Below are 14,894 nucleotides of genomic sequence, written 5' to 3' on the forward strand. Positions count from 1 at the left end.
ATAGTCCCTCCCATGTGCGTGGACCCCAGAGCATTCAAAAATAATCTCTTAAGCTGTCTTCTTTGCAGTCCTGCATAGACACTTAAGAGAAAATTAGACAAATAATGCAGCCTAACATATACAAGGCTACAAAGGCCACCACTTCATCTAAACAGTGAAAAGGATAGCCCACCATGTCCGGTTTAACGCTTTTTACCAAGTTTTCCTCACAGGGAAAACTCCCCTTCACCAAAATCCTTGAAATGATCAAGAGGAAGGGTTGGACAGACAAGCCCCCATAGGCTGCCATTATGTGTCTTAAAAAGGGATACTGTGCCGTTAAGGAACTCTCCAGAGACCCTCGGTATCCCAGGATGCACAGCCAAAGTCCTTTTACTTTCAGTTCTTTTTTCCGGCTCCTGCTAGCAGGACCCTGGAGCATTGATTTTTTTCTAATTTTTGGGCACTTTTCGAGTGTTTTGAGTGTTTCACTCGACGTCTGACTGCTTCTTCTTCCTTTTGCTGGGTTTTTTGCTAGTTTTGCCCACTCTTCTGTCGAATATGCCAGCTTTGTTCGACAAGTGCCCTGAGTGTGCCAGGAAGAAGGCTAAATCGGACGCTCACAGAGTGTGTATCCTCTGTCTCCCATCCTCTCATGTCCCTGAAGACTGTGAGATTTGTCAATCCTTCTCCAGGAGGACCCTGAGGGACAGGGAGAAAATCCGCCTCCAAGGCCTGGAGCTAAGGAGACATCAGGAACCAGGTGGGTCTGGGCATGGAGGAAATCTGTCCTTGTCCTCTGCCCGTGCTTCGGCCTCTGGGGGGCTCCCCAGTCAAGAAAAGACCAGGAAACGGCTCAGGTCGACGTCGATAGCCTCGACGTCGGCGTTGAGAGGGATGACCACCATCTGCTCCCCGTCGACCCAGGGCACTGGGTCGAAGCGACGTCGCCGTTCGACGTCGAGGGGACTGACGTTGAGACCTCGGACGAGGTCGGCCTTGAGGGCTTCATCGGCGTCAAGACACCATCGACGTTGGGATGGGTCCAGGAGGCACCGGCGCTCGCCATCGAGGCGACACCGCCGTCGAGGTCGACTAAACGTTCGACGTCAAAGAGAAGAGTCGATGTCAAGGGGCGTATCGGCGTAGAGACGTTCGACGTCGAGGAAGGGCTCGACGACGAGGAAGGAGAAATCGACGTAGAGGAGGCGATCAAGGGCTAGGACGGTATCCTCTGCCTCAGTGGTCAGCCTGTCTTCTGCATCCACGAGCCCTCGGTCGCGGCGGTGCCGGCGCTCGTCTGAAAAGAGGTCGGCCTCGAGAACATCCTCGACAAGGCCTGTGCAGAAGAAGAAGAGGAGAGTGGTTAGGTCTTCTGACTCTGAATATTCTCAGACCTATTCGCCTTCTAGGCCCAGGATGCAGACGCCTCCTCCGTTACCTAAGTAGAATCATCCTCCTCCTCCTCATCTTCCTCCTCCTCCTCCACCGCTTCCTCCTCCACGGTCTCTATCTCTGCCGCGCTTCCCGTCGCCGCCGACGGGGCCTCCACAGCCTAGGATTCCGGTTCTGCCTCTGCAGCTTCCGCCTCCTGTACGGCCAGTGGATCGCCCGAGGCCTAGGAGGTCTAGGTCATGGTCCAGATGGATGCACCGATCAAGGAGTGACCGTTGATCTACGACACGGACCCCGGCATCGTCACCGGAGGGGCAGGTCAAGGTCCCGTCATACGGACTCTTCCAGTGCCCGGGGATATTCGCCCACCTTATCGGATTCCCTCAATACGAGAGTGTCAGCAGTGGATGACATTGTATTGTTTCAGGAGGTGTTATTGAGAGGGGCAGCGAAGCAGGGGATTACTCTAACGATAGCCACACCTTCTACATCGGTAATTTTCGAGACCTTACACAAGTGGCAGTTCTCTCGACCGTTGATGCCAGGGCTGGAAGAACCGGCTATGGAGCTCTTCCTGACTCCGGCGTCAACGAAATCCGCTCCTTCCTGGCTGCAGAAAAAGTGCAGGCCCCCTGACTCCGATCCAACGTTCCTTCGATCAGACCCGGTGCCGGATTCGGTGATCGTCACTGCGGCCAGGAAGCAGCACGCTACTGCCCGCCTTCTCCGGTTCCTCCGGATAAGGAGAGCCGTCAGATGGACTCAGCGGGACGAAAATCTGCGGTACGGCTGCTACTTCCATGAAAGCCGCTAGTGCCCCGGCTCTTTTGGGTCGGTATGACCGGTCTTTGTGGGAGTCCCTGCAGCAGTTTCTGGAGCACCTTCCTAGGGACAGGAGGGAGGACTTCCAGGAAACCATCAATAAGGGCATGATGGTAACCAATCATGTTATCAGCTCGGCTGCAGATTCCTCTCTCTTGGCGGTTCATGGATACTGCCACGGGATTAATCTGAGGCGCCATGCCTGGTTGTGCCTGACATCGCTGAAACCGGAGGCGAAGCAGAGAGTCGCCAACTTGCTGTTCTTTGGGTCGACGCTCTTTGGTAAGCATGCGGATGAGGAGATGGCCCGCATGAAGGCGGAGGCTGACACCCTGACAGCCGTCGGGTTAGAGAAGCCAAAGGGCAGAAGAAGACCTTTCGTCCCTCCCAGAGACGTTTTGGTGCCCAGGGAAGAGGGCAAGGTCGTCAAGCTGGCCAGCAGCACCAACAGCAGCAGCAGTACCAGCGGCGACCATTCCAGAAGCGCCAGAGGGGCAGAGGCGTCCAACAGTCCTCCTCGACGCCCAACGGCCTGGCTGGGTCTAGGCCCTGAGGGGTTACTACCTCCTCTTCCGTTACCCGCTCCGGTGGGGGGAAGCATACAACATTACTTGTCCTGAGTAATTTTTCTCCACTCTGCCAAGTGGGTGCTGAATATTGTTTGCAATGGATACAGTCTTCGAGGGCCTCTTGCATCTTCCACACGCACGCCTACACATGAGGCCGTTGCAGGAATGTCTGGAGGATCAATGGGACCAGAAGCGGGTGAGCTGGGACGACAAGATCAAGCTGTCCCTCCACGCTCAACAGTCCCTGAGATGGTGGTGCTCTGCAGAGAATCTCCTCAAGGGGTTTCCATTCTACACGGACATTCCCATTCAGACTGTCGTCACGGATGCTTCTCTCCACGCATTCAGACCATCTACAGATCCAGGGAACGTGGTCCCTGACGGAATCCACGTATCACATCAATTTCCTGGAACTCAGAGCTGTCCACTTGGCACTGAAGGCCTTTCATCCGTCCTTCCAGACCAACTCCTTGCTTGTGCAGACGGACAATACGACCACAACGTATTACCTCAACAAGCAGGGGGGATCGAGATCGAGCACACTGTCACAGGAAGCGCAGGCAATCTGGCACTGGCTGTTAGCCAGAGGACTGACGATAACGGCTACCCGTCTGCCGGGTGTGCAGAATGCTCAGGCGGACGCCCTCAGCAGTCTGGTGCAAGAAAACCACGAGTGGGTTCTAAACGACAAAGTGCTAGGAGACATCTTCGACAGGTGGGGCACTCCGGACGTAGACCTGTTCGCCACCGCCGAAAACAGAAAATGCTGAGACTTCGCCTCCAGGTATTACCAACCGGGGACTCTGGGGAACACGTTATGGATCAGCTGGTCGAACAGCTTTCTGTACGCTTTTCCACCCATTCCCCTGATTCCGGCGGTACTCATCAAGTTGTTTCAATCCACAGCACGGATGATCCTCATTGCTCCGTAGTGGCCCGACAGTGGTGGTTTACGGACCTACTTCACCGGTCTCTCCTACCCCACATGAGGCTGCCATGTCGGCCGGACCTTCACACGAAGTTCGGGGGGCAGATGGTGCACCCCAACCTCTCATCGTCGAGTTTGGCGGCATGGCTCCTGAGATAGTGCAATATGGACACTTGAATCTTCCTGACGATTGCATGACTATACTTAAGGAAGCTAACAGACCTTCCACGAGGACTTCCTATGCCTACAAATGGAAGAGGTTCTGCATCTGGTGCACTTCCAAGGACTATGATCCCACAACCTGCAAGGAAGATGTCATCCTTCCATATCTTTTGCATTTGGCTCAGTCTGGCCTTAATTTTCACTCTATTAAGGTTCACCTCGCTGCATTGACTGCATATGGGAAATGCCCTTCACAGATGTCCTTCTTCCAGATCCCTGTGATTAAAGATTTTTTGGAAGGATTGAAGAAAGTGTTTCCTCCTATCCGGTGTCCTTCACCTTCATGGGGGCTGAATGTGGTGCTGTCCAGGTTGATGAAGGAGCCTTTTGAACCCATCAATAAGGCTTCTCTGCAGCACTTGTCATGGAAGGCGGCATTCCTTGTGGCCATTACTTCGGCCCGCAGGGTGAGTGAAATTCAGGCGTTGTGTTGTCAAGAACCTTATACTGTATTTCATGCTGCTAAGATTGTGATGCATACTCGCCCTAAGTTCCTTCCTAAGGTGATTTCTGATTTCCATGTCAATCAGGCCATAACTTTACCTACGTTTTTCCAGAATCCTTCCACTACAACGGAAAGGTCTCTACATTCCCTGGATGTCAGAAGGGTGTTGAAATTCTACTTGGATAAGACCAAGGACATTCGTAGGTCAGACCAATTATTTGTCAATTATGGGTCGGTCAGGACTGTTCTTGCCACCTCAAAACAGTTCATCTCTAGGTGGATTGTGTCCTGTATCCAGTTATGTTAACAGAAGGCTAACAGGACCTTAGGAGGTAAGCCTAAGGCTCATTCTACCAGGGACAAAGCAGCTACACCAGCTTTGCTTCGTAACGTTCCCATTGCAGAGATCTGCAGGGCTGCCACTTGGAAGTCGGTCCACACCTTTGCTAAGCATTACTGTCTGGACTCTGATGCCAGAGCAGATGCTCAGGTTGGGCAGGCTTCGCTGCGAAATTCGTTTGCACAGTAGTGGTGTTGTCGGTTTTTCTCCACCGCTGGGTTGGTTTTTGGGATGGGCTTGCCATTCTAGTCACTAGATTATGACTATACACAGAGATCCCCTACTACAGAAGGAGTAGTTTCTTACCTGTAACTCCAGTTCTGTAGTAGGGGTATCTCTGTTATAGTCATAAGCGCCGCCCTCCTCCCCGATGGAGAAAATGGTTACTGTAATGTATGCTACAGACCTTGCTTTATACACCTTCAAAAAGAACTGAAAGTAAAAGGACTTTGGCTGTGCATCCTGGGATACCGAGGGTCTCTGGAGAGTTCCTTAAAGGCACAGTATCCCTTTTCAAGACACATAATGGCAGCCTATGGGGGCTTGTCTGTCCAACCCTACCTCTCTATCATTTCAAGGATTTTGGTGAAGGGGAGTTTTCCCTGTGAGGAAAACTTGGTAAAAAGTGTTAAACCTGACATGGTGGGCTATCCTTTTCACTTTTTAGATGAAGTGGTGGCCTTTGTAGCCTTGTATATGTTAGGCTGCATTATTTGTCTTAATTCTCTCTTAAGTGTCTATGCAGGACTGCAAAGAGGACGACTTAAGAGATTATTTTTGATTGCTCCGGGGTCCATGCACATGGGCGGGACTATTCACTAGATTATGAGTATAACAGAGATACCCCCACTACAGAACTGGAGCTACAGGTAAGAAACTACTCCATACTCCTTGGCATATCCACTTTACGCTAGAAACTCGGGTACGTTTTTGACAAAGTCGTTTAAAATTGAGTATGTTATGTGGCCTAGACCTAGGCATATCTAGGCAGCTGATATAATTGTTCAGTAATGAAGGAATAAAGCTTTATCTGGCTGTTAAGTTTACCTATTTGTTTAAATGGCAGGATCAGGCACAGCCGGTAAGCCAATAACGCACATAAAGATTTGTACTGTTAAGTAATAGCTCTCATAGGTAAACTTAATTGGGATAAACTTCCAGGTGAATATATTTTGCAAAAAAAAAATGTTCACTCCAAGTTCATGTGAGTTTCCTTTTTTGTTTTATATAGTTTTCAAATTTGCTGATGTTCACCCACATATTAAGGTTACAACAGACTGGTTTCTTGTGATAGTGATTCATAACTCGAAAAATACAATCAAAATCAAATCTATTTTAAATATCCTTAGTATGTAAGCAGGGCTAGAGAGACATACAACTCAATTGGCTATCCTTCCCAGCCTGCAACAAAATCTCATCCTTCTGCATGATCTATATGACCATCCATTTGGAAAACCAAGTTAGCAATATTTCGGCGGACCTTAGACTCACCTCCAGGCTTTCCCTCTGAAGGTTAGGAATCCAAACACATAAAACAAAGGAATTTGGATGCAAGCATCCTCAGCTTCTGCACCAAATCCCTAACATTCTCCCTCTTCTTACAGTGCAAGTGGTTTATTGCTCTCTCTCTCTTATGCCACTCCCCGACTGAAATCTCCAACCCGCACTCTGTGTTTCTCCCTATTAACCCTCTTTCCATGCTCCTCAATTGCTTCCCCTTCCCATCTGGTTTTGTTTGACTTTTTGTGTGCATGTGTGTGCCCGCCCGTCTGCTCCTCCGTTTATTTACCGTCACTGCCCTTTCCCTTTCTGTTTGTTCCCTCCACTTTCTAAAACTGTGTGTGTATATTTTCACTCAAAAAAACAAAAGGTTAAAGTGATTTTATAGTTCGGTGAATAGGTCAGTGACAGCATTACTGTTTTGAACTGTTTTGACCTCACATATTGCATCACTCATGAGATTTTGATTACATATCATCAGTGATGTCATTTGAGATGTCCTCAGTGATGTCATAAATGATGTGATAGAACATGTCCTGTGTGAAGTAAAACGTGAATTAATAAGCAGTTCCTGTGGCTGGTGAATTTCTATTTTTTTATTTATTTTTTTTAGTTCGAAACATTACATTGTCACTAACATTTTCATCTTACTATAACATCGCTTTAACCTTTGTTTTTTTTTCAGTGAATTTCTAAGTTTAAAAAATATATATAAATTAAGATAGAATTACAATTTTTAACTATATCGTCACTTTTACCATTGATTTTTCATTAAATTCTAATTTTTTTAACGGAAAGAAATATTGTATTACCATGTGTAAAGTCAACCACCTGTGGCCAACCCCCCGCAAGCAAGCAAGCTAATGCAGTGCACGGCTGTCCGCCTGCGTTCAGGCCCTACAAATGACCCCACACACACAAGCAGCCTTCTGGGGAAAGGGGTCACACAGCCCCATCACCAAGCCACTATTGGCCCTAGGAACCTCATCTCCCAAGGCCAAACAGATGGGGTACTTGCCCTACCCAAAAGGGCCTCTGGGACACCATCCTCTGGAACAAATCTAATTATAGGAGAGGGGGCCATGTGGTTCCCCTCTAGAAGCATTAAGAAGCCTGGGGATCCCATACCCCAGGGCCAAATATAGTTATATTAGGGGAGGGGGAGGTGTTGCCCCTCCCCGAGCCCAAATGTTTCCAGGGGACCCCATTCCCCAGGGCCATACATTTCGATTCCACCAGTCTCCAGCACATTTTTTTTAAATGGCTTCCTTGGTCACTTGTATTGGCAGTAATAGGACTGGTCTGTACAGTGACATATCTGCTCGTGCAGGTATGCCCTCACATAATATTTAGCACACTGCCTTAGGGCTGTTAGGCCTGCTGTAAGGGATGCTCACAAATATTACATGCAGTGTTAAGGGCCATGACACACTGGGATGTGTGACATGTTGTGTTTTCACTTCTGTCTGCCCTAAGACACGCAGCCTCCAATGGCAGTCTTGCATGTGCTTATGAGGGATCCCTTAGGGTGGTACAAATCGTGCTGCAGCCCTTAGGGGCCCTAGGTACCAGGGAACCGTTTACTAGGGACTTAGAGGGTGGTATTGGTTTTGCAATTGGGGGAACAATTGTATAGTTTATGGAAAGCGCTCTGGCACTGGGGACCTAATTAGCAGGAACCCAGTGCACTTTCAGGCGAAATCACGTGCCGGGCAAAAAGTGGGGGAGACCAGGCCAAAAAGGGGTTCTTTCCTATAGAGAACAAAAAGGTAATATGGAAAGAGGAACCTACCACAGTGACATCACTTTTCTAGCACACCAATCTGCACTCCAAATGATTTCTGGTTAATATTTACTGTCGCTCCAATGTTAAAACATATTCCCTCTTTCAAATCAGAAGATCAACCATTTTATTTAACCATTCCTGCACCATGGGTAGCGGTTTCTTTATTTACGAAGCCAAGAAAAGGTCCTGATTTTGATTCATTGAACAGACCAAGGCCACGTTTGATAAATTATTGTTTTACAAAAAAAAAGGATTTAGTTGATAAATTGATTTTGGAAACAGTGGAAATGGAATTCCTTCACAAAAATATGTTCTCCAAGTCTATATTTTAAAGCTGTTCTACCACTGTCTGTATATAAAAGCAAATGTGAACTCAGAAAATACAAAATAATCTCTGTGACAAATATGAGACTCTCTAGTAAAATCATATTAAAAATACTGCAAATTGCAATTTTAGAAATATGATCACTAGTTTTCAAAAGAAAAATATTCTTTTCACTGCTTTGTATTTTCTTTCCTTTAGACAGAAACGCAATGTTTGTCAATTTAGCTTTTTTATTAAATGGTCATAAGAAACTAAGTAATCTTGTCTGTTGGAAAGAATAAGTTGATGCTTGTCTTGAACCCTTAGTAAGAGAATGTTGATATTAGAAGGTGTGCATATCCATAAACCTAGAAAAGTAAGAGGAATGGCTACTTTTGAAATTGAGGAAACTTCAAGCAATTTGAGCAACCAAAATAGAATGAACTGTTATTTTTGTCTTAAGATCGTTTTTGGTTAATGGCTCAAATTGTAAATGACCTAGCACACAAAAACATTAATGTAAATGTAAGAAATTGACAATATATGTCTCAATTGTTAAATTATGCTAATAATCAAATACTTTGTTAATGAACAGGCACCCATTATTTGAACGACGAGGGGACGATCTATACACAAATGTGACGATCTCGTTGGTTGAGTCTCTGATAGGTTTCGAGATGGATATAGTCCACTTAGATGGTCACAAGGTAAGATTGATCCATCCTATTTTTTATTCTCTTGTAGGTTTTTTGCAGTAATATGTATTTTTTCTCTTAATTGTGGTAACATACCTGTAAATGTATAGTTTTGCTGCAGTTTTAAGCCTCCTATTTTTTATTTTTTCAAAACAAGAAAACACTCTGGGGCTTATTATGATGTTGGTCCGACGTTGCGGAGAGGAACCCCCCTCCCTTCGGTCGCCAATTCCGACTGCAGTATTAGGATGCGACCGCCCATAGGGCAGATGCAAACATCCATTGTACATTGGCAGCGTGTGCTGCTGGCGGAATAGGCCCACAGCACAAGTTTCCATTGTAGAATGGATGTTTGCAAACATCCCTGCACCTTGTGGCAGGCACCAGGCCCCATAGCAGAGGGCCAGTGGGAAAGGGGGGCCTGCTAGGGACCTCCAAAGAATTTTCTTGGTAGCCTTTCCATGCCGGAAAGACTGATATGGAAAGGCTGTTGGAAAGTTTCATCATAATCCCGATGGCAAGGCCGAGCCTGACTCCGCCGTTATTAGGGGATTATAATGAGTTTTGACGCACAGACGGGCTCCTTGAGCCCGTCTGAAGCACTGTGTATGGTCACTCCACCTGATGCCTCCGACTGCCGCATCATAATATGGCAGGCAGACAACAGGGGCAGATGCCGGTTGGTCCGACCCCGTTGTGCCATTGGTGTTGTATCCACACACGTCATAATCAGCCCCTTTGTGTTTTGTATGGCTTGTTGATCGGATTTTGAATCTTCCAATTTAACATTTTAGACAGGTCTATTAAACGACTAGCCCACGCCTATCTTATCAAGTCATTGTGCAGCATGTTTTTCTTCAGCTTTTTCATATTTGTACTTTACACTTTAACCTGGTATTATCTGCTCCGGGAGGCAAATGATGTGTCCGGGTCTGCTTAGTGGACTAATGCATCCACTGCAGGGGTCTGTGTTCAACCTCATGGTCACAGGTTCAAATCCCGGTGGGGTCCACTCAGCATTTCATCCATCTGAGGTCGATAAAATGAATACCATTGAGTTTGAGTTGGGTAAAAATAAACATCTGTTACTCAGCGCCTTGAGACCCACGGGTGTTAAGTGCACTTTACAAATACACATGTCACGTTATGTTATGTCCCTCATGTGCTTGCTCTCTCCAGCATCAGGCTTTCCACCCCAGGACAGTCCAGCCCGTGTTCTGTTAGCTAGAGTATGGAAATTGTGTTTTTGATAGACATCTTTTATTCTTGTTCTCAGCTGAAGTGGTCTCTAAGTTTTTACAAGATTTTGAAGGTTTTTTTAATGAATGAGCACAAAGGTTTCTTAACCAAGAGCTGGTGTGACCGATTTTTGATAATTGATCTGTGTTAGAGTTCGTTATTTCTGAAGAAATCTCCTTATCTTGTTTATATTCCAATGATTGCTATCCTGTGCATTGTCTCGCTCGATTTACACATACTCACCAAGTCACCCTCCAGGCTGTCTTTCTTCTACCTTTACTGTCATCTAAGTGTAACATACTTCCAGGCTCCACAAAGATGATGTTCTATTTACACAGCTGCATCACAGTTTTTTGCTTGAGCTACTTTACTTTATTATTATTTCTGCTTATTGCTTAACTATATGCTGTTTCAGAGATTTTGCCTACATAATTAGTGGCCTTGTCATGGGAATTACTGGGAGCGATTTAAGCACTTCCTTTTTCTTTTTCTCACCTCCTATACGTTTTAGTCTCAGCCTTTTATCTTTGTCTATTTATGGCTCAAATAAATAAGGTTAAATGTGTGTGGATTTTTTTTCAATTGCTGCTTCTTTATATGTATAGTTTAAGTTATGGCCAACACTGAGTTTCACCAAAATTCTTGGAAGCAGTAAAAAAGTGGCTCATTTCCTCAATGTTCCTGCATTTCTGATTTTTATAATGTTATGTCTACTTATTTGCCCTGGATGGTCTCCATTCTGGGCAGTGCTAGACTGCTGCTTTCTAAGCCAGTACCTGTTATTACTAGCTCAAACTGTATAATGAACACTGAGGCGAGAGACATGCTGGAGGCCAAGATCGGCGCAGTGGGCACAGAAGTCTCCTTCTTACGTCAAGACCTGAAGAAAGCTGTGGATCGGGTCACTGAAGCTGAGACGGGAGTGTCCACTGTAGAAGACAATGATACGACCCTCCAGCAGCGTGTCAATAAATTGACGGTCATATCTAAAGAACTAGCTTATCGGGTGGAGGACACAGAAGGCCGCGCACGTTGGTTTTCTAGAAGGCTGCATGGTAACTCTGTAAACCCCTTCCTTACCTCGTGGCTGAAGGATCTGCTGCCTGCCGAACTGCTCTCCACGTGCTTTGTAGTCCAGAGAGCTCATCGGGCACTCACTTGGAGGCCGCCTCCTGGGTAGGCTCTGGGGACGGTTATCGCCAGGCTGCTCAATTATGCGGACAGAGATGCAGTGTTGAAGTTTGCACGATCGAACAGAGATAAACTCATCTTTGACTCCAAGCCCATAATGATCTTCCCGTACTATAACCGCTTGGTACAGCAGCACCACCAGTCCTTCACAGCAGCAAAAAAGTGTCTATGCGATTTTAATGTCTCCTACATGCTGCTATATCCGGCCAGGCTCTGGGTGGTGTATAAATCTAAGACATACTTCTTTGACTCATCTGAAGTGGTCTTTGCTTGGTCTGACAAGCGGATGCATTGGAAACCTCATTCCCCTCCGTCGCTGAAATCTGACTCCTCCAGAAGCTCAGAAACGAATAGACCACGTAGAACGAAATCAAAGCCACAACACTGTTCTGGTTTGACACCACGATCATCCAGCCCTGAGCGCGTGCCTTGATTACTAAACGCTAGCTTGGTCACCAGTAGACTGCAGTTGACTTGGAGCAGTTCGAAACTAACCCGTCTATCCGGCACCGGATAGAGATGGACGCGTTCCACTATGGTTGAACTGACCCGGACACGTGTACCCCACTGTTAAAGTTCTACGGGCTGTTGGGATCCATTGGAGGGATGGTTCCGGGCTGTACGTTCAGGGTCCTGGGCTGTTCTCTACCGCGACAGATGCTCTGATTTCCAGGGAGTATCAGGGGGGAGGGAGGATAGGTGGGAAGGGTGTTTATTGGGGTTAGAGTTTCGTAGTTTTCTATTTCTTCACACAAGCAGACACATGTCCCACTCTCCACTATCAAGGCTAGCATATCTGGTTCCAATACCTTACATATGGCCGCCCAGCCAGTATCTTCCCACATGATTGAATTAACCATAGTAACATGGAATGTCCGAGGGCTGCTTAATAAAATAAAGCAAGGAACCATTCTCAGACAGGCCAAACATTATGAAGCTGATATCCTTCTCTTGCAGGAGACTCGCCTTTGGGTAATAAGGCCCTATGCCTGGCCCGGTTTGGGTATCAACAGGTGTACCATGCAGGATTCACCAGGGGTTCTTGTGGAACAGCTATTCTGATTCACCGCCGTATTCTGTACCTTCACATTAAACACTGGGTAGATCCTGGAGGCCGATATGTCCTTTTGACGGGTACACTCTATGGGGAGCCACTGAAATTGGGCAGTATTTATGCACCCCCACCTCTTGGAAACACTTTTGTAGACAACATCACTCGCCAGTGAGGCAAACTTCCAGAGGGCCTATCTTTTCTGGAAGGAGACTGGATTGACACTATGGCACCTACTGATAGGAGCCGTGGAACCGGTGTAGGTTTTTCAGCCCGACTTCTAAATTGTGGTTGCTCGTTGGGATGGGGAGATTTATGGCAAGTATACCATCACGCTGAGACAGACTAGACGTATATGTTCATCGCTCCATGTCCCGCCTAGATTATTTATTTGCACCACAAACCTATATCCATAGGTTTTCCCAGGTCTCCCACCTCCCCAGAGGGTTGTCAGATCATTCCCTGGTCAGGGCGACACTCCACTTGCAATTACTGAGGCCCCCGTTTCGGTGGCGAATGTCCCCATGGCACCTCCGAGATCCTGACTACCAAGAGTGCCTGACCGACGCACTTAAAGAGTATCTTACTGAACATTGACTCTGCTCCAACCATGGAGGCCCTATGGGAGGCATGCAAGGCTACACTCCATGGGGTGGACATTAGTTACAGGACAAACGACAAGCATAAGCGCTCTGCCCAGAGGACGGAGCTGGAAGATCAATGTACATTGCTCGAGCCGCATTACACATCAGACCCGAGTCCTACCCTTTATCGTAATCTCTCTCTCACGCAACAACAGCTACACCAACACCTTATAGACCAGGCTAAGGAAATATGGTTGGCATCTCGACCCCGAATATACCAGTGGGGGACAATTTGAGTAAAATGTTACATTGACTTTGTCAGGCAGGTAACACCTCAGCTGTGGTCCCAACCATTAGAGGTAGTAACAGTGTTTTACATTCATCCCCCGCAGCGGTTGTTACCGAATTTGCACATTACTTCGCCACAAACCTGGGGAACAGCTCTTGGAGGACCTCAGCAGAATTTCTTTGTGATATTTCCCCCACCTCCCCCGAGATTGATGGATCAAATGCGGGATCACTCGGATTCCCCCATCACGGTGGATGACTTAACAGCGGCGCTATCTGCAATGCAGCCCGGCTGGGCCCTGGGACCCAACGGCTGCCCCATGAAATTTCTCCTTTCTCATATGTCTGCGTTAGGTCCACACATGTTGGACACAATACTTGAGGCCCTTGACAGGCAAATTTTGCCCCGGGACTGGTGTCCGGTGGAGATAGTTCTCTTTTTAATCTTTTTAAAACCAGGCCGTCCTCCAGAAAAGCCATCCTCCTACCGCCGTATTTACCCAATTAATTTTTAACCCAAATTCCTGGGGAATTTTTTAGCAGATCGACTGCGGACCTGCATTCAAGAGCTGGTCCACTTGGATCAATCCTGCTTTATGCCACATTGAGCCATCTGCCATAATATTCGCCGGGTCCATAACGCTATGACATTGGCCCCTGAGCCCCACGTGCCGCCGCCATACTCCTTGCAGATACAGATAAGGCCTTTGATTCCTTGAGCTGGGAGTATATTTTCCAGTTTCTGGAGGCTAGTAATTTTGGCCCGCATTTTCGGGCATACGTACGCCTGCTGTATACTAAACCTATGGCTTCGGTCTGTGTGGCCGGTCAGTGTTCTCCCCTTTTTCCCATTGGCCGTGGCACACGTCAGGGTTGCCGCTTGTCTCTGCTCCTATTCACCTTGGCATTAGAACCCCTGGTGATATGGGTTCACCGTGATCCGGTGCTCCTGGGTTTCGACTGGCCCAATTCGCAACCAGATCGTATAGCATTATATGCAGACGATGTTTTATTTTTCATGACTGACCCATGGATATCGGGCCTGCGCATTTTACAGATTCTTTGAGTCTTTTGCCAAACCACCGGCCTCCTTACCAACCCTTCCAAATCTGTGTTATTCCCAGTCTACGGGCAGCAGGGTAGAGGTACATGGGCGTCTCAGCTTAGGCATGCTACGGATGGCTTCCAATATTTGGGGGTATATGTTTCCCCTTGGCACAGGACATCCTGGATGAGAAATATCAATCCCCTTCTTGTTCGGCTTTGGAAAGAGACCTCCATATCTCTCTGTATGGACATTCAGCGATTTTCGAAATGGTTTCTTTCCCCAGGGTGCTTTATCGACTCCAAAATTCTCCGTTTTATATCCTGCGGTCCTGGTTCGCACAAATAAATACTATACTTAATAAATTCCTCTGGGGCAGAGGTGTGGTAAGAGTGGCCCTGCAGATATGTATCCAATCTACATACTGTGGAGGCCTTGCTGCTGCTGATGTATACTTATATTACTCGGCCTCTCATCTCCTGGTCATAAATGACTGATGGTACAATACACC

The 14,894-nt window shown here is 47.2% G+C and overlaps 1 protein-coding gene across 1 annotated transcript in view; it reads left to right on the forward strand.

Moving 5' to 3' along the window:
- The window catches only part of DNAJB11 (DnaJ heat shock protein family (Hsp40) member B11), a 183,018-nt gene that overhangs the window by 143,875 nt on the left and 24,249 nt on the right, over positions 1-14,894 (forward strand). Inside the window, exon 8 of the mRNA XM_086955452.1 lies at positions 8,886-8,997. Coding sequence (XP_086811578.1) covers positions 8,886-8,997 — 112 coding nt within the window. The remainder of the gene's footprint in view (positions 1-8,885; positions 8,998-14,894) is intronic.

This window comes from Lissotriton vulgaris, chromosome 2_1, assembly GCF_964263255.1.
Source record: "Lissotriton vulgaris chromosome 2_1, aLisVul1.2, whole genome shotgun sequence".
Lineage (NCBI taxonomy): Eukaryota > Metazoa > Chordata > Amphibia > Caudata > Salamandridae > Lissotriton > Lissotriton vulgaris.